Raw genomic sequence first — 22,982 nt, 5'->3', positions numbered from 1 at the left:
CAGCAAAGTGCTAACACTACAAGACAAAAAAAGATATAATATCTTGAACAACAAGTAAATCTCATCATGTCTCACTCATAATATTAACCCTGACATAAAGACAGGTTTTAGTTGTGTCCTAGCAGCAGACAGAGTGCTGGAAGATGGAGTTAGGTGAGTTAAATTCTCCACAGTCTATGAAACTGTAACCATTTAAAACTCTCGTCCCGGCCCACTCGACTGCTCTGAGAGAGGTGAAATATCGTCCTTCTCATCCACAAACGTCTGCATGCTCTTCTTTCCTCTCTGACTCCTCACAGAAAACACTTATTCGCTTTGTAGGGGCGTCACATTTCCTTTCTCATCCCCAGAAGACCTTGCATTTGATTAGAAGAGGAGCACTTAAGGGGAAGTGCTGCTTATGCAACTTTATCAAAGTTAATGGGACGGCCGAGAAGCCGTTGTTTTGAACTGGGTAGTCACCTGGTCGCCTCCTCCTCTTCTGTAGTCGATTAGAATAGTGACTCAGCTGATTTGCTTTTGTTCAAGACAACTATCAATTGCATGTTTTAGTTTGCGGGCTTTGGCATTGCTGATGTGTGCTTGTACATTCGCTACATGGGTCTCTAAGTATGTCTGATGTATGTTTTTATTCGTAGACTTTCTGTTATGTCACGTGAGACTTTATGCCTCCACAACTCCAGCTTCAGGCTTGGAAAAAAAAAAAGAAGGAGAAATCAGGCACCTTTCCAGTCATTGAGCCACTGGGGCTATTCCATGCATATGCGTTAGCAAAGCACTACGTGTGAGCTTGCCTTGCCAGCAGCTCATTTCCCTGAGGTGGTCGAATACAAAGGATTACATCCAACATAAGGAGACCTCAACAAATGTTAACATTTAAATCTCCTGTCGGCAGGGAAGCTGAGGGCAAAAACAGTCAAATGTATTTCTTGTCACAATTTAGCGTCAGGTGCATTTTTTCTTGTTTTGCCCGTCTCATAAAAAATGAGTACCTCAAATATCAAACCTGTCGTGATGGAGGTCATATGTCACGTACACACACTACGCCCCCCCCCCCCCCCCCTCCAGGGGTGTGGCGTGCCGATCGTCCCTGCGGAGGGGGGCCCGCGTGTCCTTTGCGTGTCACACTAGTCGCTGGCAGCGTAGTGCTTCACTGCTGTACGGGCCACTAATCACCCGACCCGAGGGACCGGTCGCCCCCTCCTCTCTGTCTGCTGAGTGACCGACTGCACAGCCCCTCCTCAGACATCTCTACCTGTCAACACCAAGCCGCCCCCACATGCACACTTGATGCAACCCAGAGATACAAACACACAGGCACACAGGCTCCTATTCACACCCGATGGTGCATCAGATAACCGCAGCGCCACAGCCGTCTCTTTGAGGCTCACAGCTTCCTCTACGGCTGCTTCATATAATTAATTATGTGCTTTATGTATTTGAGCATGGCCGACTTTAATAACAGTGTGACCGGTACGTAAAAAATAAGGCATTGTGTTCTCTTTCATCTATGCCATAGTATAGTTATTCAAACTTGTGCCTCAGCGGCTCATTTCCCTCTGGTGCTGTTGCACACTGCTTGTGTTGTTCCAGCTGGTTTGTCATCTAAAACAGTGTTAAGCTGCTGCATCTGGTGTCTGGGCTAACACTGATAGATGGATACTACACTGATGTGAGCTTCTTTTTTTTTTTTACCGGCCCTGCCTGGTTTCCGTTTGATCCCCAGAGGCTTGAAAAGCGCTCACACACACACACACACACACACACATTCAAATTGCCTTTCACGTGTCTGATCTCCATATAAATGTTCCCTCTACGGGGTAAATGGCTGGGTACAAACACGTTTACTGGCGGATCTCCACGGAGCACCATTGGTCGTCACATAGGCGTAGAAAGGAAAAAGAAGGTGTCTGTAAAGGTCAAAATGCACGTTGAATAAGAAAATCTGGAGCCGGGCTGTTAGCGCCAGAGGAACAGGAGAGAAAAGGCGAACGGCTGACTGTGGGAGATAAAGAGAGAGAGAAGGCAAAGCACGCGGGACTGCGTAGGAGACATAATAGGAATCAGGGAGGGGAACAGAAGGTCACTCGTACTAGCTCGTCCACGTAATTTCATAAGGTCCTAAATGCCCCTATTTACTCAAGCTAACGCCATTAACTATATTTATGCGCTGAACCTTTCCTTAACAAAAAGGTGCATTTGATGGCTGTATCTGTTCATGTGTTTCATGCTCCTAAACGTCACATGCGAACCTGCGAGGTTGCATGGTGCTCATGGCGGCGCTTGCATGCATCGCATCTTATATCTTCTGCCTGACACGAAGGGTGTGTCCGTAATTACTGCGCTTTGTGCTGCAGGCACAGAAACCGACTGATGCTGTTGCTAATGAAGCAAATGGCGCCCACCTGCAGTAGAGCAGTGTAAGAAGAATGTTTCTCATTTTGTGTACAGAAACGATTTGATTTGAATCTTTGATTGCCGAATGTCAATTTTCTTTTCTTTTTTTCCCCAATAAACAGTCATTCCATATTTATTGAGATTACGATTGAATTTAATTGGAAAGAGAGATTGAATACTTCAGCACTGGCGACATGTGTCCATTTAAACTTTAAACCGAAATACAACAGTCACCATTTTGCAAACGCATCAGTTCATTTTTCCTTTTTTTATTATATTTCCTGTGACTACATGGCCGGCAGGCCACAAGCAAATTACCTTATCAGTTGTGGACTTAAGTGAGCAGCAGCTAAGTTGCTGGAAGCACAGAGAGCTTGAGGCGGCACTCCATCTGCAGGACCGGCTCCATTAGCTGACAAGAGAGATTAGCTGACCTGCTGACATGCAGGCTGATCTTCACCGATAGACACTGCAACACACATGGACTCATGGCCACACAAACACACACACACACACACAGGGAATTTGACACGATTACATTAGGGATAACACCCCTGTTTTTGATTGTTGCAGAGGTCTTACTGGTCAGTGATCCAATAACCAGATCTCTCTGTCCCATCTGTCACGTGCACATTTTTTCCCTTTTGGTTCTTCTCATCCTATTTCTTACTCTCTTTATTTTAAATTCCTATGAATTTTTCAGACTTTTAGTTGTTGACTTTGTTGTCAACCCCCCCTTTGATCTCCCGCCGGTGTTGCCTTTCTTTCTCTTTGTCGGTTTTCCTTCCTTCCTCCGTCCGTCCTTCCATCCACCTTTTCTTTCTTTTTCTCCAGCCCTTACGGATTTCTTAATGAGTTCACTCCCTTCTTCTTCAATTATTAACCATTTCTTTTATTCTACTATTCCCACTGAGTCTTTAAGGGAAAAAACATCAATAAATAAATCACGCCAGCGGTAGCCTCTTTTGTAGTCTTTGCAATAGAATGTTTGTGTGTGTTTGGTGTCCAAAAGACTTTGGAAAATCCTGTCCTATTGTTTTCTATTTTAACTTTTATCTGGATGAGCCTCTTTTGGCCAAGTCAAGATGTGATGCATGTCCAAATGTGTTTTTTATATGTACGCATGGTAATTATGGAAGGAGCTAGTGAGTGAGTGTATGTGCATGTGTGTGCATATGTAAGTGATACAGAGAACCCATCGCTGTCCATGTGTGTGAATAACTGAATTTGTATGTACAAGGGGGGGGGGGGGGTGCTGTGTGAAGACCTTGTTGTCATGGCAACCAGGATAGAGAGAGAGAGTGGGCGGTTGCCCTCACGGCTCCTCTGACAACCTTTATTTTCTCCAGCTTTGTGTCACTCCGATATTAACCTCTAACCCCGGACAGAACGAAGGGGGATGTGGGTGCGGTGTGTTCTTCTAAAGAGGTGCAGGCATCCGGAAAAGGAGAGAAATATGGCGTTTGGCGTGCATCCTATTGCAGCATTTGTCTCTAGCATCTAACAGCCAAGCTTATGCTAATAGTGGTATTGATAAATGTGCGTGTCTGTATCCTGATTCAAGGTGATATTTAGCTCTGCAGCTTTTTCCTCTGGTAAATTTCCATTTTGAGTTGACTATGGATCATTTGGTCTTCAAACACACATTCCTGGGAAAGAGTGTCGCTATGAGGAAGATATCGGTTTGCTGGATTTCCCCTTTTCCAATGAAGTTGCATTGAATTAATGAGCAACATTGCCTATTTTCTAAGTCAGTGGAAGGTGTTGAATTCGGTAAGAAGAGATGGAGAGTAAAAGAAGATGGACAAGGAAGCCTACTGCGAAAAGTGATCGTGAGGGAATTGAAGAAAGCTTTTAGTTTCCGCTACTAGAAGACTGATGAATCGGTGACAAGAAAATGGGCACTCATCCTTCGTGGACAGTTCCTATTATAGGGTTGGTCTCCTAAGTAGAAAACGTGAGAAAGGCTTGTGAGAAATTGACGAAAGACACGCCGGTGTTACACAAAGTGAATTGTGGAGCCGAGCAGAAACGGGTAGCCAGTATTATTTTACGTGATTTGTGGTATTTTTCTGCTGTAGCGACAAAGTGCGTCGGAGACGTGTCTCACTGCAACAGGCTCATGCATTAAGTATGACCCTGCCAACGAGAGGACGAGGGGGGGGAGTCGAGGAGAAAGTCTAACCAAAGACACCAGGTAAAGATGGACAGGGACCACACCAAATGTATGGCCGCGTGGGGTGGGCGGGGGGCACAAATGAATTATGAATTTGGGCGAATTCAGGGCAAATTGTACCGGCAGGAGAGGGATTTCTATGAATAATTCACCCAGTGGGGGGCCTGATCATCATCTGCCCAGCAGCATCACCTTGAGTCTCAGACGCCCCTCATCACTGTTACCATCCATTGACCCTTATAATCTCTCGTGTGATGCTTCATCAGTCCATTTCTCCCAGTGAGCGTTTCCTTTTGTTTATGTCTAAATCACCCCATCTTCCTCCTTTCCCTCCGACCCGTCTCTTTTCATGCTGATGTTTTTGCAGACAGACGGACCCTCGGGGAAGAGTAGAGGGTGAAGGGGGGCATGTTTTCATTTATTTTTCTCCCCCCCCCTCTTCCCTCGTCCCGCTTCCTCTCCCCCTACACATCTTCACAGCTGGAGGTAGTTAATATTTAAAGGCAAGGCATGACAGGACACAAGACCTGCACACATGTTTGAACATGCACACACACACACACACACACACACACACACACGTGCAGGCACACACACAGATTTAGTAGAGCAGCACATCCGATCTGAAGCACAGAGAAGCTTAAAGAATATGTGTTCACATGATTCACAGCGTTTGGCGAAAACGAAGCATCTCCTCACATGAAAAGATGAGGATGTGAAGCAAACATTGAAAGTCTCATGTAAATGTGTGTGGGTGGCGCGATTGGGATTAGAATATGCGTGAATCTCAAAACATGATTTGACTCTTGAGGTTTGATCTTGTGTGTGTTGCCCCCCCCCTCCACTGATAAGGGAGCCTATTCAGCATTCAAAGTCCTTGGCTACAACCCAACATGTCTCTACTTAATGCTAATTACTACATTTTGCAGGGAGGGAAGGGTGCAATTTTCTATCTAATGGATGACATGGGGGGTTTTCACCACAATGGTTTACAGCAATTAAATTCAACTAATGAAAGCGACACTTCAGCGCAATACACAATGTTTGGGTTATTTATGTTTTTGTAAGCAAAACCCCTCAAAGCAGAAATTAATGAATAATTGAAGCAGGAAAATTGCCTGGTCGATTTTGGCTTGTTTGATACACAGCTCGTTTTCTGCTGTCAGGCTTTCTTGTGGAAAAAAAGACAAAACTGCCACGCCCTGAAATCTCAACACGGTGCTACCCACTGTGTAATCTCCCTGTGATTGAACGGCTTCGGATGGCGCCCGTTGACGTCTGAGCGGTGATAATAGTTCTTAAAAGCACTCAGAGAAGAGTGTTGCGGGTCATCTCCGCCCCATGCTGCGAGCGTCCATCCCAGGCACGACCTTTGACCCTGTCCAATGAAGCAGGTAACGGGGCTCGGATTGGATCGTGGACAGCTGCACAGAGGACACCCTGAAGAAATCAGGCATCTGCTTCGATGTCAGTGACTCTAACCCCTGTGATAATGGAGCTCCATGAGGGCTCCGTGCCGTGCACACAGCAAGCAGGTCCATATGTGTGTGTGTGTTCATGCATGTGTGCTGGCGTGTCAGGCCACATCAGGCTGTGCTATCAGCATGTTTGGGTGGCTGGGTCGGCCTCGTTACATGGCGGCCTTCCGCGCCACTAAGCCCTCGCTCACCCACAGTCCCTCCTCTCTCCTTCCAACCCATTATAGTGTTCCCCTTTACTGCTTCTACTCAACCTGACTAGAATATTCTTTAGCAACGCCCACCTCCTGACTGGAGTCACTGGACCGTGGCCCTCTGTCAGTCTGATCTCTTCTGTCAGACCACTTGAGGTGTGCGTCCTTCAACCCGTTGCAAGCTTCTTTGTTTTTCTGTTACCAGGAGTGTGTACCATGGAGGCTACGTCGGTGTGCACCCAGCACGCTCCCCTGGTGAATCGTGATTGCCGTTATGACAGAAGCGTCTGCGCGCCACATCGCTAATCAGCGTCCTGCTTTGCTCCGCTCGGCTCTCCTTCATCGTTAATTTTGAGGGGGCACCGATAGGCACGCTCTAACCTTAGATCACACAAACACAACTACTGATACCCAGAGTAGCCCTGCTTCACTCGTCTGCATCTAATGGCATTTTGTTGAGGCTGGTTTAATAAGACTGTAATTGCCAACCTGTCTCCTGAGAACCACAACCACTAAGGCGGTTGATAAAAGGACAGGAAGAGAAGAAACGGGGAAAGTGAACAAGTGATGCACTCGGATTGGAAGAGCTTTCACATGTGTGTGTGTGTGTGTGTGTGTGTGTGTACAACTGGATAGTCAGGATTAGCATCACAGCTGTCACCCTTTGTCATTCCTCTCCTCCCATATTCCTCCACTCCTCCGATCACCTCTCACCCTGCATCGCCCACTCCGCCTCTCTCCTCCCTCACCTCCACTTCTCCCTCTCCTGTGCCCTCCTCTTCAAACCCACTTTTCCATTTTATCCTCCCCTCAAGTCTCCCACCCACTTCACCCTTACTTATTCTCCCTCTTGATGAGCCTGCATTCTTCCGACAAAACAGGCACGTTTACGTAATGGCTCATTTAATCCTGTTGTTTTAAACGTCCTTATTAAAGGCTCAGCTCTTGTTTGGTCTTTAATTCCATCCAATTTGGTCGGCTCCGTTTATGTGCTTAAATGTGACTGTTGCTTTTTCAAATAATTTCTTTAATATATTTTCCACTGAATAACAATTTCCCTCACAATTAACTGTGCGGCCGTAACCCACTAGATATCAGAAAATGAAAGATGATTGCGTCTCTCCATCCTCCTCTCACCCACTACTCTTCTCCTTCATCTTCATCTCCCGTCGTCTCTGACCTCCCCCGCACTCTCCAAGGTCGCCCATCACTCTGCTGTGGCGTTGCCAACAAACGGTGGAGAGCCGAGGCAGAACTCTCTCAATCACTCATTCAGAGCTGCCAAATCGGCTTCCTTCTCTATTGTCGCCATTTTCTTTTGTCTCGCATGTACGTCTTAATCATGGTGTGCCATAACAGTTCTTTGTGTGTGATACCGAGTAGTGTAAACAGTCAGCGGGCTGCGCCACGTGGTGCTGCGGGGGGAGGACAGCCCGCATGTTGCGGGCGAGGACCGGATCCAAGGGTACAGATGGAGAACGGATAGACTCCCAGCAGTGGGTAGCTTGCAGTGACTGATAGCATCTTTATCGCATACTTATCACAGCACTGTCACCCAAGTACACTGTGGACTATTCGGTTTGCACAACGCATCCCGGAACAGTCAACCTCATTATCAACTACTTGTTTGACTGTCTTGCGTATTATCTTTTTTGACACATCATCCATCTGCATTTGTCTTTTAAAAAGCCCATATGGGAGCTCTGATCTACGCGTCTTGTTGTGGTATTCTGTCCATCTGTCCAGCTGACCGGCCTCTTACATATGGGCCACTGCTCATCTAATTAAACAAATGGAGATTTTTACTTTGCCGGAACAGGTTCAATGAATGCGTTTTTTTTTTGTTCTTTTTGTCGGGATGTGCATTGTTTCCTGTTGTTGTCAACTCCGTGTTGCTGTCTGTGTTCACGTCTGACCACATGGCACATGGTCATTTCTCTCCCAGTCTGACACATGGCCCCGCTCTGCCCCTCCCTCTCGTTTCTCCACTCCCCTCCTCCCCCCTCTCTCTCTTTTATGTTACAGAGAAGAGACCAGCGGGAGGGCGTGGACCTGATTTATAGAAAAGCTCAACGAGGAGTGAGGTAGAAAGGAGGGAGAAGAAAAGAGGGACGTACGAGGCGACGCTGAGGCCTCCTGCAAACGAAACAAAGCCTCACACACGAGTGTGTAGCTGACCTCTGTTTGCGTTTTACTGCACTTGCGTGAGCAGGTGGGAATTTTATGGGACAGTGAGCAATGCCTCCCATGCAGCAACAGCAGGTTGGCAGTAGGGGGCGGTGCTCCCTTCCCCTCCTCCTTCTCCTCCTCCTCCTCTCCTTTGCTGCCCGGCCCAGCCAAGCAGCCATACACATACCCTCCAACTGTGAGTACAGGTTAATATCGTACCAACGCTGGCTGAATGCTTCCATTAGGTTCAAAGATCTGTTTGTGGTGTTAATTACATTGTTGATTCATCAAAGCATGCTAATAATGATCTCACATTATGATTCATTTGTGCAAATGAGCAGAACGTGTATTTCTCTTTCAGTAACCTCAATATTCAGGGTTGGATTGCTTTATTGCAGTATTGGAAATACTACGCTGAGGTTTATTTGGTTGGTGCTCATCTGCGCCTGTGGTGTGTCTAATTACTTTGTAATTGATCCCCTCACACAGCATTGATTAGTCCCATTATTGATCGGCTTTTTCTTGGTGCAAACCATAATCAAATGGGGGGTGGAGGGGGGGGGGGGGGGGGTAATTTAATCAACAATTGAGTTATACCACACAAATCCAGCAAGATCTTTCATTACTCACTATCATTTCTTCCTCCTCCTCAATGCAATATGTGTGGCATTTTGAAATACTGCTGAGGTTGTGACCCTGCAGGGAAATTGATCTTCATCTTCTCTGCTGCAGAGAGAGAGAGATGCACTTTTATCTAAGACTACTTGCAGTGAGTCACGGTCATTCACCACCCATGCACACTTCAAAAGACAGTGTACAAACAATAGTTTGCACACGTCTGGACGCACATCAACGACCTGTAAATGTTGATGAAATGCAATAATCTCCCGGTCTAATTTCCAAATGGGGAATCTGTGACACAGAGAGGTGAGATGGCTGAGGAGGAGGAGGAGGAGGGGAGGATGATTATGAGGAAGACGGAGCGGGTCAAAGATGTAAAAGGTCAAGGTGTCCCCTGCCTTTTAATTAGCAAGGATCTTCCATGTCAATGTGAGTCCCTTTGGCAGTGATCGGGATCAATAAAGGAGATGCGCTTTAGAATTTGTGTCAAAGAGGCCATGGGTGAAATTACGCTCAGGAGACATTACTCTGCTTTATCTGCCATGTCTCATGGAGGTTGTTCCATTACCGGAGATCAACGTCCGTCTATCTAGTCTATCTGTCTGTCTCCGTTTGTCTGTTTGCTCACTGTCTCTCTCTGTCTATTTTAACTCTTTCTTCACTGTAACTAATGTGTTTTTTCCCTCGTTGCCTTTTCTCTGGCCACCATCGGGGCGTTACAGACCAAATAAGTGATCGTAAGTGCTTTTAACTTTATTGACTTCTTGCTTGTCTTAATGCTGGTGCTGGGACTTTATTGCAAACATTCGTATTATACCACAGAGCATATTTTCCATTCAGCGCACATTGAAAGTCCAGAAGCACTTTAATGAATAAGGCAATTTGCTGTGTTATGCTTGTGAATGTCCCTGTCCACGCAATGTGTTTCTGTCTCATGCACGCGTCTTTGTACATGAGGATGTGCGTGTGTGTGTGTTGTCCACATGCGCCCGATTCTGTGTGCGTTTTTTCTCTATCTGGGTGTGTGTTTTGCCTTTTCGCCATCCAGTAAGTGGGATTCCTGTAGGAGCAGGCGGGAGGACGTGTGAGGAACTGCTGTCCGTAAGGAGGCAGCAGGCCTGTCAGATCAAAGACACAGGGAAATAAAGAGGAGTTAACGCACTAAGCAGCGGCTCCTCTCCTCCTCCTCCTCTGCCAATAATGGAGCTGTGCCTGCAGCCCGAACTTCAATTTGATCAGCTGAGAAAATAGGCTTATTGCTCCTGTCAGTGGGAATCTTTCATTAAATTCCCCCACTCTCTCTATCCGTCCCCTTCTGAATCTACCCCTTGTTTATTTATTTCCCTCTCCTCTCTCCTTCTCCGTTGCTCTGCACGGGCCTCTCTCTTTGCTGTACTTCCACCTGTCTCCCCTGTCCGCTTAACTCTTTATCTCCGGCGCATTTTTCTCCTCATACACCACATCAACCCTCCATCCTCTTACCTGGATAATATCAATTGATATACCGACTACTATCAAGCTGTGACAAAAAAACCCCATATTTCCCCAGACTCTTTCACTCACAGGGAGCCAGATAACTATTTTACATGAGCTGGCCTTCCAACACTATGCTGTATCCATTTCCCTCTCATCTCAACACTTTTTTTTTTGCATGCTCTCTTTCCTCGGCCTACATTTCATCTTTTTCTCTGGGGAATCTTTTTAAGTGATATTCAACTGAGTACACTTATCGGCAGCTGTTAAACTGAGAGACTGAGTGGTGTCCGTGGTTATTCTGCGCTGTTTGCTAAGCCATTAACAACAGAGAAAAGTCAGTGTTTCGATGGGATGATATATGTGTTTGTTATAGCAGCATGCAAAATGAAACCAGGTCATGTCAAGACTGCGGCACTATTCTGACTGTGTGCGCGTGTCTCTGTTTCAACCAGGTGTGTGTTGGCACACGTGCGCCGGCTTTGTAACAGTTGTTATGACAGCAATAACTCTCTGGTTTCTGGTCATTGCAGTCAAGAGGCCTCCAATGATCATCACACAGCCGGAGTCTGTCACCGTCTTCAGCATTGAAGACTTCGTCATGAGCTGTGAAGCCGCTGGCAACCCTTTACCCATGTTAGTCATCACACACTAACACCCACGCAAACAGTCTGAAGATGTTGTTCTTGGTCCTTGTTGGAGCCCAGCTACTACTTATCTTTTTTGACAACTCAAAAAAACGTTGACCTTCCTTCCTCCTTGTTCAACTGACATCTGAACATTAGTATTACATGAGAGCACAGCTTGTACCAGTCAGAGTCCTCATTTCAACAAGGGATGAATGTCATTAAGCCCTGGAGCAATCTTTTCAGAGTGTCTTAGCTGCTCCGACGAGGAAAACTGCTCCAATTGCACAGGAAAAGATGAATATCGCAATTACACAGCTCAGGCTTATGAGTCCCGCTGGGGCATCCACTGTAAAATTTGCATCAATTAATTTGTAACCTCAAATTCAATGACATGGATGGAAGTCTTCTGTGTGTTCAAAAACGCCTTTTTCAAAACCATGGAAATGATTTGGCTTCAAATATTTATAGTGAACATTGTCCCATCAGCGTGACTGTTTCATTTGTTTTTACACTCAAGTTTCCGATGGACAAAGGATGGAGGGGAGTTTGACCCGGGCACTGACCCCGAACTGAAGGTTTTGGAGCGCCCCGGCTCATTTGCGTTCTTCTCGCTCGGTAACAACATGGACAGCTTGAAGCAGTACCAGGCCAAATACGTGTGCTTCGCATCCAACGAACTGGGGACAGCCGTCTCTAACGAGGCCAAACTCAACACCGACGGTAAGAACATGGCGATTCAATTGAATTGTTTCCAAACAAATTCCTTCACGTTAGAGGAGTTACGTGCCTTTTGTAGGTGTCCGTTTCAGGGCTTGAGCACCTGTAAACACTGTCAAGGTGCAGAGAGATGTTGTTGTTTTTTTCCAGCATTAACAGAGTGATTTACAATGCTGCCGGCGCAGCCAGCGTACAAACCCTTTCCATGGCCCGCTTCACACAGAGCTCATTTGTTAGAAGATGGAGGCTTGCACCGAGAAAATAACATGATGCTCAGCACTCACGCACATATCAACACGCGCACGCACGCACACGCCCCGTGGGCAAAAGTAAAGAGCACCTCTGTGTATCCATCCACCTGTGCGACTGGCTCTCTCCCGAGCGACCTCCATCCGTCACAGTTTCCCTGACAACGGTTTCCACAGAAACGCTTTTGAGCCGGTGTCATGTGAAGCACTCTTCGGTTCCTCCTGTGGGGTTACCAACGATGGGCAGGAGGGAGTCGGGGAAGAGGGAAGGAGACATTAATCACAAATCAAATAATTTTAAAAGGCTTAAGACAACCTGCCGCCTTTTCACACGCTTCTCCCCTTCTTAACTGGATTAGTGAAGGATACTCCCTGTCCACGGCATTGCGTGTTTTCAGTTGACTGTTGGGATCGGTTGTCTCAGGAAATAAATGTAATATGATAACCTCAATGAGGATGATAATAAATGCAAAGGTGTGTGTTTGTCTACGGATCGCCATGAAAGAAGACTTATGTTTTGTCTTCCCTCCCTTTAGTTCTCCCCTCCCAGCAGAAAGAAAAGAAGGGTAATGAGAAGTCTGAAGAGGGAAACAGTATTATTCTCAAGTGTAACCCTCCGCAGAGCTCGATGGAGCCCAACATTCACTGGATGGACTGGAGTGAGTACATCTCTCCTTCCCTTACATTCTTACTCAATAAATCTACCCCTTAAACATCTATCTGTCCTTTTGTGTTCTACTAGCATCAGATTTATTTCTGAAACAATATAATGTTTCAATATTTTTTTTTTCTTTCTCAATGTCCAGAATCTGCTTTCATGCATTTATCTTTCCGTGTACGGTATTTTCTTTCTTCAGTGCCCTTTATCCAGTGGGAAGAGTCTATTCCCGCCCCTTTTCTCCCTGTCTTTATTATCATTTTTCTAATTCTAAGTCTCATCCAATTGTTGCCTTACAAACCTATTCTAGGTTCAAACATATTCTATTTCCTCTCCATATTCTCCCTCTCTGGTTTCCCTTTTCTCCTGCTGCCTCTACCTGTCATCAATGTGTCTTTCATATCCTCCCCCACCCCTCTCTACAGGACTACACCATATCCAGCTCAGTGAGCGAGTGGTCGTGGGGAAGGATGGCAACCTTTACTTTGCTCATTTGACACCCGAGGACAGCAGAAACGACTACACGTGCAATGTCCAATACCTGGCGACACGCACCATTCTGGCAAAGGAACCCATCACTCTGACTGTAATCCCATGTGAGTTTTGTTCTCGATCCGCTGACAGTAGACTGGACTCACTGCACCTAACCTGATTCCATCTTTAGGTTGAGGCTACTTCTATTTCCCCACATTACACTCAATAGCGATATAACCATTTCTCTCAAAACCTGTTTTTTATCAGAGAAATCTGTTATACTCTATTGGTCTGTATATGAAATTTATACATAGTCAACATAATCATGTGTTGAGAACCGCTGAAGTCTCAAACTTCCATACCAAAGTCATCCCACCCCCATGTGGTGGCCTGTAGTGCTGACGAAAGCAGTTCCTCGTCCAGCCGATGCTCACACAGCCGCCGGCTGTCCCCTCCTCAACCCGGTTGTAATGAGATGCAGCTCACACTGAGATGTGGCTGCCAGCATCTGCGGCCCAACTAGAGGTCGGAAAGATGAGCAGTTGTTAACATGAGACCTGTGTGTGTGTGTAAAATCTATACTCTGCTTATGTCTGTGTTTGTCAGTTATTAAAGCAGCCGCATGTATCAACAGAGCGGTAAATCAAATATTACATACGTATGAACATTTTCATCCGTATTGTGTTTCCGCCTCTGCAGCCAACTCTGTACTGCGGAACCGGAGGCCCCACATGATGAGACCTACTGGAAGCCACAGCACTTACCATTTCCTCAGGGGCCAGACTGTGGAGCTCGAGTGCATCGTCCAAGGCCTGTGAGTGTCCTTGTCTGCACACATTTCTGCTCCCTTCATGCAGAAAACTTGCACCGTATAATCAATCTTACTCAGGTCTCACACATTCCTCTTCCTTCCTCCTACCTCCCATTTCTCTCCGTTGAACGTGTTCCTTCCTCTGTTGCATCACTATATCCCCATCCTTGTGATCCTCTTACGCCTCTTCCTCCCCTCTCTCCTCTTCGACAGTCCAACTCCCAAAGTTTCATGGGTGAGGAGAGACGGCGAGATGTCTGAGTCTCGGGTGGTCAAAGAGATGTTCAATCGCCGCCTGCGCTTCAGTAACATCTCAGAAAGCGACGGGGGCGAGTACCAGTGTTTGGCTGAGAACTCCCAAGGGAAGGCCACACACACTTACACTGTCAATGTGGAAGGTACGACACACACACACACATGTATTAACAGTGGATTGAATGTGGGTGAAGGGTGATTTGAGCAATATAATGGCAACTACAATAATCCATAATCAGAATTGATGACATTACTGTATCCTTTATTCATAAATCGAAAATTAACATACTATAAATACAGACCTTACACTTAGTTTTTTTTTTTCTTGTGCTGTTTGGACTTACAGCGGCTCCCTATTGGATCAAAGAGCCACCCAGTCAGTTATACGCCCCAGGTGAAACTGTCAAGCTACACTGCCACGCTGACGGCATCCCCAGTCCTACCATCAGTTGGACCATCAACGGGATCCCCCTCTCAGGTCAGCACATAAAGCAAACTATACGTGTCTCAACGCACGACCTCGGGCCCTGTGGATGCGCTGACAGCATTTTTTACAGCAACCGACAAGGACTCCAGACGTTCTCTGACAACGAGCGGGGCTCTAATACTAAAGGATGTCGACCTGGGAGACACTGCCATCTATCAGTGCCAGGCCTCCAACAAGCATGGGACCATCATCACCAACACCAACGTCTATGTCATTGGTGAGTGTTTGTTTTGTCACTTATTAAGCAGAGTTGTGGGTGTAGGTCTCTGTGTGTCTCATTTCTCTTTGTGTGCGTTGTTGCAGAGCTGCCTCCCCAGATCCTGACTGAGGATGGGATTACAAACACGTTTACAGAGGGCCAGAAAGCTGTATTGGAGTGTGAGACCTTTGGCTCTCCTAAACCTGAAGTCACATGGTGAGATACGACCATTGTCCTCTGGTGCAATATATTCCAGTGCCTTATCTGGTCGATTTTCCCTGTTAACAAATTCCACGGTGGTGTCATAATTGCGTAGGTGGCTGTTCATATGCATTAATTAACAGTAAAATACTGTTACATCTGGGCTATTACTCTGAATTCTGCCAGTTTGAGAGAGACCCAGCCAGGCGTTGTTATTTTGGTGTCAATTAAACTGAATTCATTATCCCCTACAGGAGCTTAAAAGGTTTATTTCTTGCTTCGCTTTACCGGGTTTACGATGTGTGCGTTTGTGTGTGCATGTCACGTGTGTCTTTTGCAGGGAGAGCGGCAGCACCACCTCCCTTCTGGCAGATACCAGAGTGAATCAGCTCATCAACGGGGTGCTGGAGATCTCCAATGTCACCCATGACGATGAGGGCTTCTACACGTGCTCAGTAGAGAACACCAACTTGTCTGTCAGCACCGAGCTGGAAGTCCTCAGTGAGTGGACGGACGCACACACAAACACACACACTCAGTGACTGACTCATACACATATAGGGGGTTGCAGCTTGCCTTAGCGCTGTGTGTCTGTTTGCTCTCTCCTCCAGACAGGACAGTGATCCTGTCGCCTCCACAGGATCTGAAGGTGCAGCGTGGAAACACGACAATCTTCACTTGTCAGTCCCTGGTTGACCGCAAACTTGGCTCTCCGCTCATTCAGTGGAGAAAAAACAATCAAAAGATCGCTGAGTCCCACGCTGATGGAAAGTAAGACAAAATTCCATACAAAAATGAGGTACTGTATAGTTTAATGACAGAATGGGTATTTTAACCACAGATTTGTTAGGTTGTTTCAAGCACAGCAAGAGAGAATACACATTAGCCTTAGAAACCCTATAAACATTACATTTCTGTTCCCGTATAACGTTTTGTGTGTTGACTCACCATGGGGAAAAAAGTAATGGGAAAAGAGGAACAATGGTAGTTGAAGGGGGAGTAAGATAAAGATGACAATCATGCCATTATTTCTTCAGGTACACAATTGATGGACCAGACCTGAAAATAGCTAACGTGGAAACAGATGATGAGGGCGTGTACACCTGTCAGGTCATCACTAAGTACGACATGGCTGAAGCCAGTGGCTCTCTCACTTTATGGGGTAAGATGAATGAAAAGGCAAATGTATGTATTTCCAACAACTTTCACAGTGCGGATGGTTGTAGTGATGACGTTGTTGTTGTTTTCCCCCTCAGACCGTCCAGACCCTCCAGTCCTCCTCCAGATCACTAACCCCAAACATCGTGCAGTCACCCTCAGCTGGACTCCCGGAGACGACCACAACAGCGCTGTGCTAGGTTTACAGACCAACACACACTCGAGATGCATGCACATATGCAAACATCTTTGTTTTCCTTTTCTGCTTTGTTAAAACTACTTTAATATGGACAGTGACTTGATTTCTGGATTTGGTGCTTTTAGAATATTTGTAACGGTGCCATCCAGCAAAGAAATGCACTGACTCACAAACACACACAAGCATGCACATGCACACACACACACACACACACACACACGCACACACACGCATGCACGCATGAAATGCAAACATAAATCTTTTCTAACTCCAATTCTCCAATAAGAGCATCAAACCCATATCTTCCTCTTCCCCTGGCGATATGAAAGGCTGCTCTGTTTTCATTACTGAGACAGGACTAACCTTATTTGATCTGCAGCATCAGACTTTTGTAAAGCTCAAATTGTATCTGTATGACTTTATTGCTACTGAGTGTTGATTTTATGTTTCTATTGCTTCCTTATGTTTACAATCTGTCTCTCTCCATCACCACTTGCCCCCGTCTCTCTCTCTCTCTCTCTCTCTCTCTCTCTATCTCCCTCTCTCTGCAGAGTATGTGGTTGAGTTTGAGGACCAGGGTTGGAATGAGAGGGGATGGGAAGAGCTGACGAGAGTAGCAGGAAACAAGAAGCGTGCTGTCCTCCCTCTGTGGCCTTACATGTCTTACCGTTTCCGGGTCATTGCCATCAATTATGTGGGGAAGAGCGTCCCCAGCAAGCCATCCGAAATCCACAATACACCTGCTGATGGTTAGAGACCGTTTTTGTTGTGACGTCATGCGTTGCAATTTAAAAGTACACTCACAATGACACCACAGTAAACTTCCTTTCCAATCACAGCTCCGGACAATAACCCTGAAGATGTGCGGAGCGAGTCCAAAGCGCCAGAGACCCTGTTCATCACCTGGGAGGTACACATATCGCCCGCATCTGCTAATTATCTTAAGCAGCATCGAGCCAGTGGTCTCTGCATCTTTCTGTACATTTATTGTTCGGTGTTACTGCAGGAAATGGACCGACGTGACTTCAATGGACCTGACTTTAAGTATTTAGTCCTGTGGAGGCGAGTTGTGGGCAGCGGACCCAAGTGGAACACCAACTACACGAAAGCACCGCCGTTCACGGTCTATGACATTGGTAACTTTTCTGCCTTTGAGATCAAAGTTCAGGCTGTCAACGAGAAAGGGGAGGGACCCGAGGCAGACCCCGTCATCGGTTACTCAGGAGAAGATGGTAAAAAAAATAAGGAGAAGCTTTTCTTGAACTGGGAATATTTCTACTTAGTATTTTGTTTCACCTTTGACCTTCCTGTATGTTGCAGTTCCATTGGAGGCTCCAATGAATGTGGTTGTTACTTTAATGAACAGCACAACCATCATAGTGAGCTGGGCAGCTGTGGACAAAGAGACGGTCAGAGGACACCTGCTGGGATACAAGGTACTGCTCCTGTATCTCCTATTCTGTTTCATATTCAGCCCCTGTCCTCATTACCGATGCACATCTAGGGGTTTAAAGCGGAGGCAACCAGCCTTTAGCTGTGAAGGTTTGTTAAGTGATGTCCCTTTCAGAATGTATCACAACACTTCCCTGTCTCTCTCTGCATCATCCATCTAACATCACATAATACATGCCGGTTTTAATGCCATATTAATATGTACTTACTCGTTCGTCATTTCATCATGGCTGATTGATGATTCCGTGGCTTCAGGTCTACTTGACCAGAACCGGCACCAGGAGCCACCACAGGGGCCGAAGGTCCAGGGAGCCAGAGAGCACTCAGGTGTTGGAGACAGGGGCAAACGAGGAGCAGAAGTTGATCAGTAACCTCAGACCATACTCCCACTATGCCCTGGTCGCCACCGTGTTCAACAGCAAGGGAGAGGGACCGCCGTGTGAGACTTTGTCCTTTAAGACTGACGAAGGAGGTGAGAAAGAGAACAAGAGGAAAACAGAGACAAAGATTTCAAAAAGGAAAAGGCACTGTATCCAGAGATCGAGTGGGGTGTGAAGAGACGGCGGGGGGAAATTGATGTAGAGATCAATATTATTGAGTTGTTGGAAAATAGGTGACAGTGGATCATAATAGTGTACTAATCCATTTTACACTGAGCAAAGAGAATTCTAATCAGGTACGTTTGTGTTTGCTGCTAGTTCCTGGTCATCCCACGTCCCTGATGCTGGACAGCCCGTCAGAGACAGAAATGACCCTCCACTGGGCGCCACCTGCCGAGCCCAATGGAGTCCTCGTTGGATATCTGCTGCAGTACCAGCAGAGTGAGCACCGTTCACACACTTATCTCACAAAGTAACCAACAGCAGGCTCATAAATAGTTTAGTTTACCTAATAAATGAGTCCATGCTGCAGTAAAAACACCATGAATGTAACCACACACTCCCAGCTACGTCAGTGCTCATCGGTCAGTCAATGTGTGCCCCATGTGTTGAAGATCGAGTTGTGATTGAGTGTTTTCTCCGCTGCTCAGTTGTGGAGAGTGACGACAGCCCCATGCAGGTAGAGACAATAGACGGCACCGCGGTCACCCACCTCACCCTGAGAGGCATGGACCCCCACAGCCACTACCGCTTCTTCCTGAGGGGGCGCACTGCCGCGGGGGATGGAAAGCCTATCATGAGGGAGGGGGCCACCACGCTGGACGGAGGTACAAGGAGTTCCTCAGTCCTACCTGTCAGAAACAGGGTCGGATTGTGCAAGATGTAGATATTCATTCCACGGTCTGAATGTTCACAGCGCCTCCTGCCAACATCGAACTGTCCCCCGGCGAAAACTTTGTTAACCTCAGCTGGGTGGCCAAGAAGAGACACAGGAACGTGGGCTTCCAGATATACTACCTCAAGAAAAATGGTATAGTGCACAAGTATAGTCAGCCTTTTAAAACCAAAAATCTAGCTAGGGAATAGTTTCACAAACCTAAACAGCAGAAAGGAAACCCAAGTTCTTGTCATGTCTCTGCAGAGGTCGTGGAGAAGACAGCGAAGGTGAACTCCTCCCAGTCCTTCTACCAGCTCCAGGGCCTGACTCCTGGCTCTAATTATCATCTACGCTTCACCTACAGCAACAGCACTTTCTTGGAGAAGGATATCAAGACAGACGGAACCGGTACTTTCGGGTGTTCCGCCTTCATTAATCCTATTTTTCTTTCATCTCCTTCGCTCTCTCCTCTGGGCTTCCCACATTTATATACTAAGCCTGAGCCCACAGAGACTGCCTTTCTGCAGTTCTCTCCACTTTCTGCTTTCAAAGTCTCTTGTGAAAATAAAGCTGCAGTAATCCATTACTTTGTTTGTTTGCCGTATTGTGCTGTCGTCTTTGGTTCCAAAGCCAGCTGTACCACCCTGTCAGAATGAATGTGCTCTTTCGCTCTTGATTCTTTGTTTCATCTTTTGTACTTTCATCCAGTTTCCCCGTTACAAACATACACTCACTTCTCTCCTCCCCCCCCGACTCCTCTTTTCTCTCTGAAAGGAGTAACAGAGATGCAGCCCAGTTTTGCAACGCAAGGCTGGTTCATCGGTGTTGTGAGTGCCGTCGTGCTGCTGCTGCTGATACTGCTTATCCTCTGCTTCATCAAGAGGAGTAAAGGGGGGAAGTATTCAGGTAAGTGAAGCCCACCAAGACCAGTTTAAAGCAGTCAGAAAAAAAATGGTTGACGACAACTTTTTTTTAATTTTTTACTTTATATCCAGTTTTTCTTCTGACCCCGTCTGTAAGAACAACACAATGTTAGCACAACACAACTGCCGTGTCACACTCCACACAAGCTTTGTGGAAGAAACTCAACAGCCGGCTGGAGCCGTAAAGCTGATAATGAAAATTAAACTGTTGTAGAAAAAGAAGCCTTGCGGTTACAGGAATGCACAACAGTAAACAAGGTGATTCTTACTGGAAAGACAACCGAATAAATCACTTCTTGTCACTTGGCCCGACTTTTCCCCGGCAGCTTTGGCAGGAAACATGTAGCCAAACAGACCTCTAAGCCTTCAGTTCCTCTCTGTGACAGTAAGAGGTTCAGCTATGGAAACAACTGCATAAATGATGATAACCAACCTGTGCGCTATTGTCTGAGTAACGAACCGACCTTTCATCAACTCCCCCACATGACCGAATAAAAAGTGGCCTAAAAAAGGGCTAGTTGAAAAATACATCCACTGGCAGTATAATTCTGAGTGATTCATTGTTTTAATTGTTTAGAGTTTTAACAGTAATATCAGTGCTATCCATTATGTTCAAAGCTTATATTCTAATAAGCCAGATATTTTTTCTCCATAGACACAATTTTTTTCTTTCTCTTTTTCTCTATACTGCAGTTTAGAAAAAAAAGATGTTGAGACCTTACTGATAATAACATCCAACAATCTTCTCCATAGTGAAAGATAAAGAGGAGGGTCCGATGGACTCAGAAGCACGGCCGATGAAGGATGAGACTTTTGGAGAGTATAGGTTTGTCCTCCTCCTTTCCTTTTATGGCGTTTCATTCTGTTTGAATAGATCATTCTAACTCCCAGCCTTGATTCCCTGAGCACTATTTGCTTTCCCTAACCCCGTGTGCTCCTTTCATTGTCCCTCCTCTCCCTAATGCCTGCTCCTGCAATGCAGATCCCTCGAAAGGTATGCTGGGATGTCATGTGCTTTGCCATCCCAAATCCACTGATTTATGATGCATGTCAATGCCTTACTTACCTATACCTTACTTATATTTGGCATGTTATTGGACTAAATGATTATGAATACTTTTTTATCGACGATTCACTTATTCTTTGCCGCCTCGCACCTCAGCGACCTCGAGGAGAAGCGCACGGCCAGCCAGCCGTCCCTGGGCGAGGACAGCAAGCTGTGCAGCGAGGACAACCTGGACTTCAACGGCAGCAGCGCCGTGACCACCGAGCTCAACATGGACGAGTCTCTGGTCAGCCAGTTCAGTCGGCCCAGCGAGGGTCCAGAGGCGCCAGACAACTCCCCGCTCGGCCCCACCGCCGTCTCCTCGGCCACCAACGGCGTGCCCAACTCAGTCGCCATACTCGATTAACCCCAAACTTCCACCGGGGGGGCCATTAGACCAAAACATGTCAACACGTATGTGCCCATGCATTCCTGTTCCCTACCGACTTGCTGATCTGTAGTGTAATGACTAATATACAATCAATGTATTGACTATTCAGATGCCCCTGGCAGTCATCTGATCGACCGGACTGTTTTTGACCAAAGGAGTGTCCAAAGTAGTGGACAATGTAACACGAGTTTGACTGACCTGAAGATGTCTTTTGACGCCCCCCTCACCCTCCTTTTACCTGTGTAGTTTACAACGTATCTTAATGGCTAACACTCATTTCCCTCCCTTTCTTCTCTTTCTTTCTCCTTACAAACAACTCAATAGAAAGATAAAGACAGAATGTGCAGAAGGTGCTGTGGAGATGCAGAGCAGTGGTTTGGAAGAGGGGGTTGGTGGTAGAAACCTATCAGGGGGAAGCAGGCAGCACATGCTGCTGTAAAAGCTCTTAGATATTCATCACGCCTTATTTGATTTCACATATTTCTACGTCTAATGCCATTTGATGTCTCAGATTGTACTCGTCAGTGACATTTTATTTGTGTGTTTGAATACAAAACATCCTTTTTTTAATCACCATTTTTAATTTATATCATCACTTTTTAATATTTTTTTTACGCTATTTATATAAAACGTTAACATATTTCACAGATGATGTTTTCATTGAAACTAAGTAAAGCCAAGTTTCTTATACTATAAATAACATTGGATGCATTATGGGAACTTGCTGTGAACATGCTGAGTAGCATCTGGTGTATATCGCTGCATCTACATCTATCTATTTAGCCATAATACAGTATTATAGATATGTACATGCTCCTTATAAGTTCCTGTGCCTGCTGGGTCTGCATAGAGCACCAGATTGATGTCATTACTCTCTCGCCTTCCCACCAGAAGTGTGATGTCATTATTGGAAATGATATTGTAATTTTTTGTGTCGAGACCTTTGTGTAGCTTTCTGTATCTGTCATAGTCTCTTTCTACACTGTATTAAAAACATAGTTGTCTCTAATTAACAATCTTTTCACACCTGTCCATCTCATATTCACTAACAGTTTGAGGAGCAGTATCGATGTATATTTACAGATCGGAGAGTGGAGTCTTGTGGGCAAACACTCTCATGCTTTATTTTCAGACCCTTATCAATACAAGTTAATAGTGCAGACAGGCAGAATGATTGCCAGTTGATGTATAATAAAAGCAAGCAGTTGGTATTTACATCAAACACAGAGAATGTATTCATTTCCGTGCTGGGTTGACATTGTATTTACATGCTACTGATTAAAAAAAAATCTGAGATACAAGGTGTGGTTTTGACTAAATCATTTTTTTCTTCACAAAATGTGAACACGCTTGTAAGATTGTTTTGATAT

General features: G+C 45.9%; 1 protein-coding gene across 4 annotated transcripts in view; it reads left to right on the top strand.

Moving 5' to 3' along the window:
* Nucleotides 1–22,913, top strand: part of l1cama (L1 cell adhesion molecule, paralog a) — a 34,846-nt gene extending 11,933 nt beyond the window's left edge. Inside the window, exons 2-29 of one of the 4 annotated variants that reach the window (XM_040192891.2) lie at nucleotides 8,271–8,610; nucleotides 9,758–9,772; nucleotides 11,042–11,144; nucleotides 11,655–11,857; nucleotides 12,639–12,761; nucleotides 13,186–13,356; nucleotides 13,934–14,048; nucleotides 14,259–14,443; nucleotides 14,647–14,778; nucleotides 14,858–15,004; nucleotides 15,091–15,202; nucleotides 15,528–15,688; nucleotides 15,799–15,958; nucleotides 16,225–16,349; nucleotides 16,444–16,545; nucleotides 17,096–17,293; nucleotides 17,384–17,454; nucleotides 17,551–17,776; nucleotides 17,865–17,980; nucleotides 18,252–18,468; nucleotides 18,695–18,817; nucleotides 19,027–19,203; nucleotides 19,293–19,406; nucleotides 19,518–19,661; nucleotides 20,028–20,159; nucleotides 20,930–21,002; nucleotides 21,159–21,170; nucleotides 21,339–22,913. In XM_040192891.2, coding sequence (XP_040048825.2) covers nucleotides 8,484–8,610; nucleotides 9,758–9,772; nucleotides 11,042–11,144; nucleotides 11,655–11,857; nucleotides 12,639–12,761; nucleotides 13,186–13,356; nucleotides 13,934–14,048; nucleotides 14,259–14,443; nucleotides 14,647–14,778; nucleotides 14,858–15,004; nucleotides 15,091–15,202; nucleotides 15,528–15,688; nucleotides 15,799–15,958; nucleotides 16,225–16,349; nucleotides 16,444–16,545; nucleotides 17,096–17,293; nucleotides 17,384–17,454; nucleotides 17,551–17,776; nucleotides 17,865–17,980; nucleotides 18,252–18,468; nucleotides 18,695–18,817; nucleotides 19,027–19,203; nucleotides 19,293–19,406; nucleotides 19,518–19,661; nucleotides 20,028–20,159; nucleotides 20,930–21,002; nucleotides 21,159–21,170; nucleotides 21,339–21,588 — 3,834 coding nt within the window. In that variant the 5' untranslated portion in view covers nucleotides 8,271–8,483 and the 3' untranslated portion in view covers nucleotides 21,589–22,913. The remainder of the gene's footprint in view (nucleotides 1–8,270; nucleotides 8,611–9,757; nucleotides 9,773–11,041; nucleotides 11,145–11,654; nucleotides 11,858–12,638; nucleotides 12,762–13,185; nucleotides 13,357–13,933; nucleotides 14,049–14,258; nucleotides 14,444–14,646; nucleotides 14,779–14,857; nucleotides 15,005–15,090; nucleotides 15,203–15,527; nucleotides 15,689–15,798; nucleotides 15,959–16,224; nucleotides 16,350–16,443; nucleotides 16,546–17,095; nucleotides 17,294–17,383; nucleotides 17,455–17,550; nucleotides 17,777–17,864; nucleotides 17,981–18,251; nucleotides 18,469–18,694; nucleotides 18,818–19,026; nucleotides 19,204–19,292; nucleotides 19,407–19,517; nucleotides 19,662–20,027; nucleotides 20,160–20,929; nucleotides 21,003–21,158; nucleotides 21,171–21,338) is intronic. The other 3 variants (XM_078092049.1, XM_078092048.1, XM_078092054.1) reach the window with 3 other exon arrangements.
* Nucleotides 22,914–22,982: the final 69 nt, after the last annotated feature.

The sequence above is a fragment of the Gasterosteus aculeatus genome, chromosome 2 (genome assembly GCF_964276395.1).
Source record: "Gasterosteus aculeatus chromosome 2, fGasAcu3.hap1.1, whole genome shotgun sequence".
NCBI classification, from domain to species: domain Eukaryota; kingdom Metazoa; phylum Chordata; class Actinopteri; order Perciformes; family Gasterosteidae; genus Gasterosteus; species Gasterosteus aculeatus.
The sequence above is the reverse complement of the archived record's forward strand: the minus strand, read 5'-3'. Positions and strand labels throughout refer to the sequence as shown.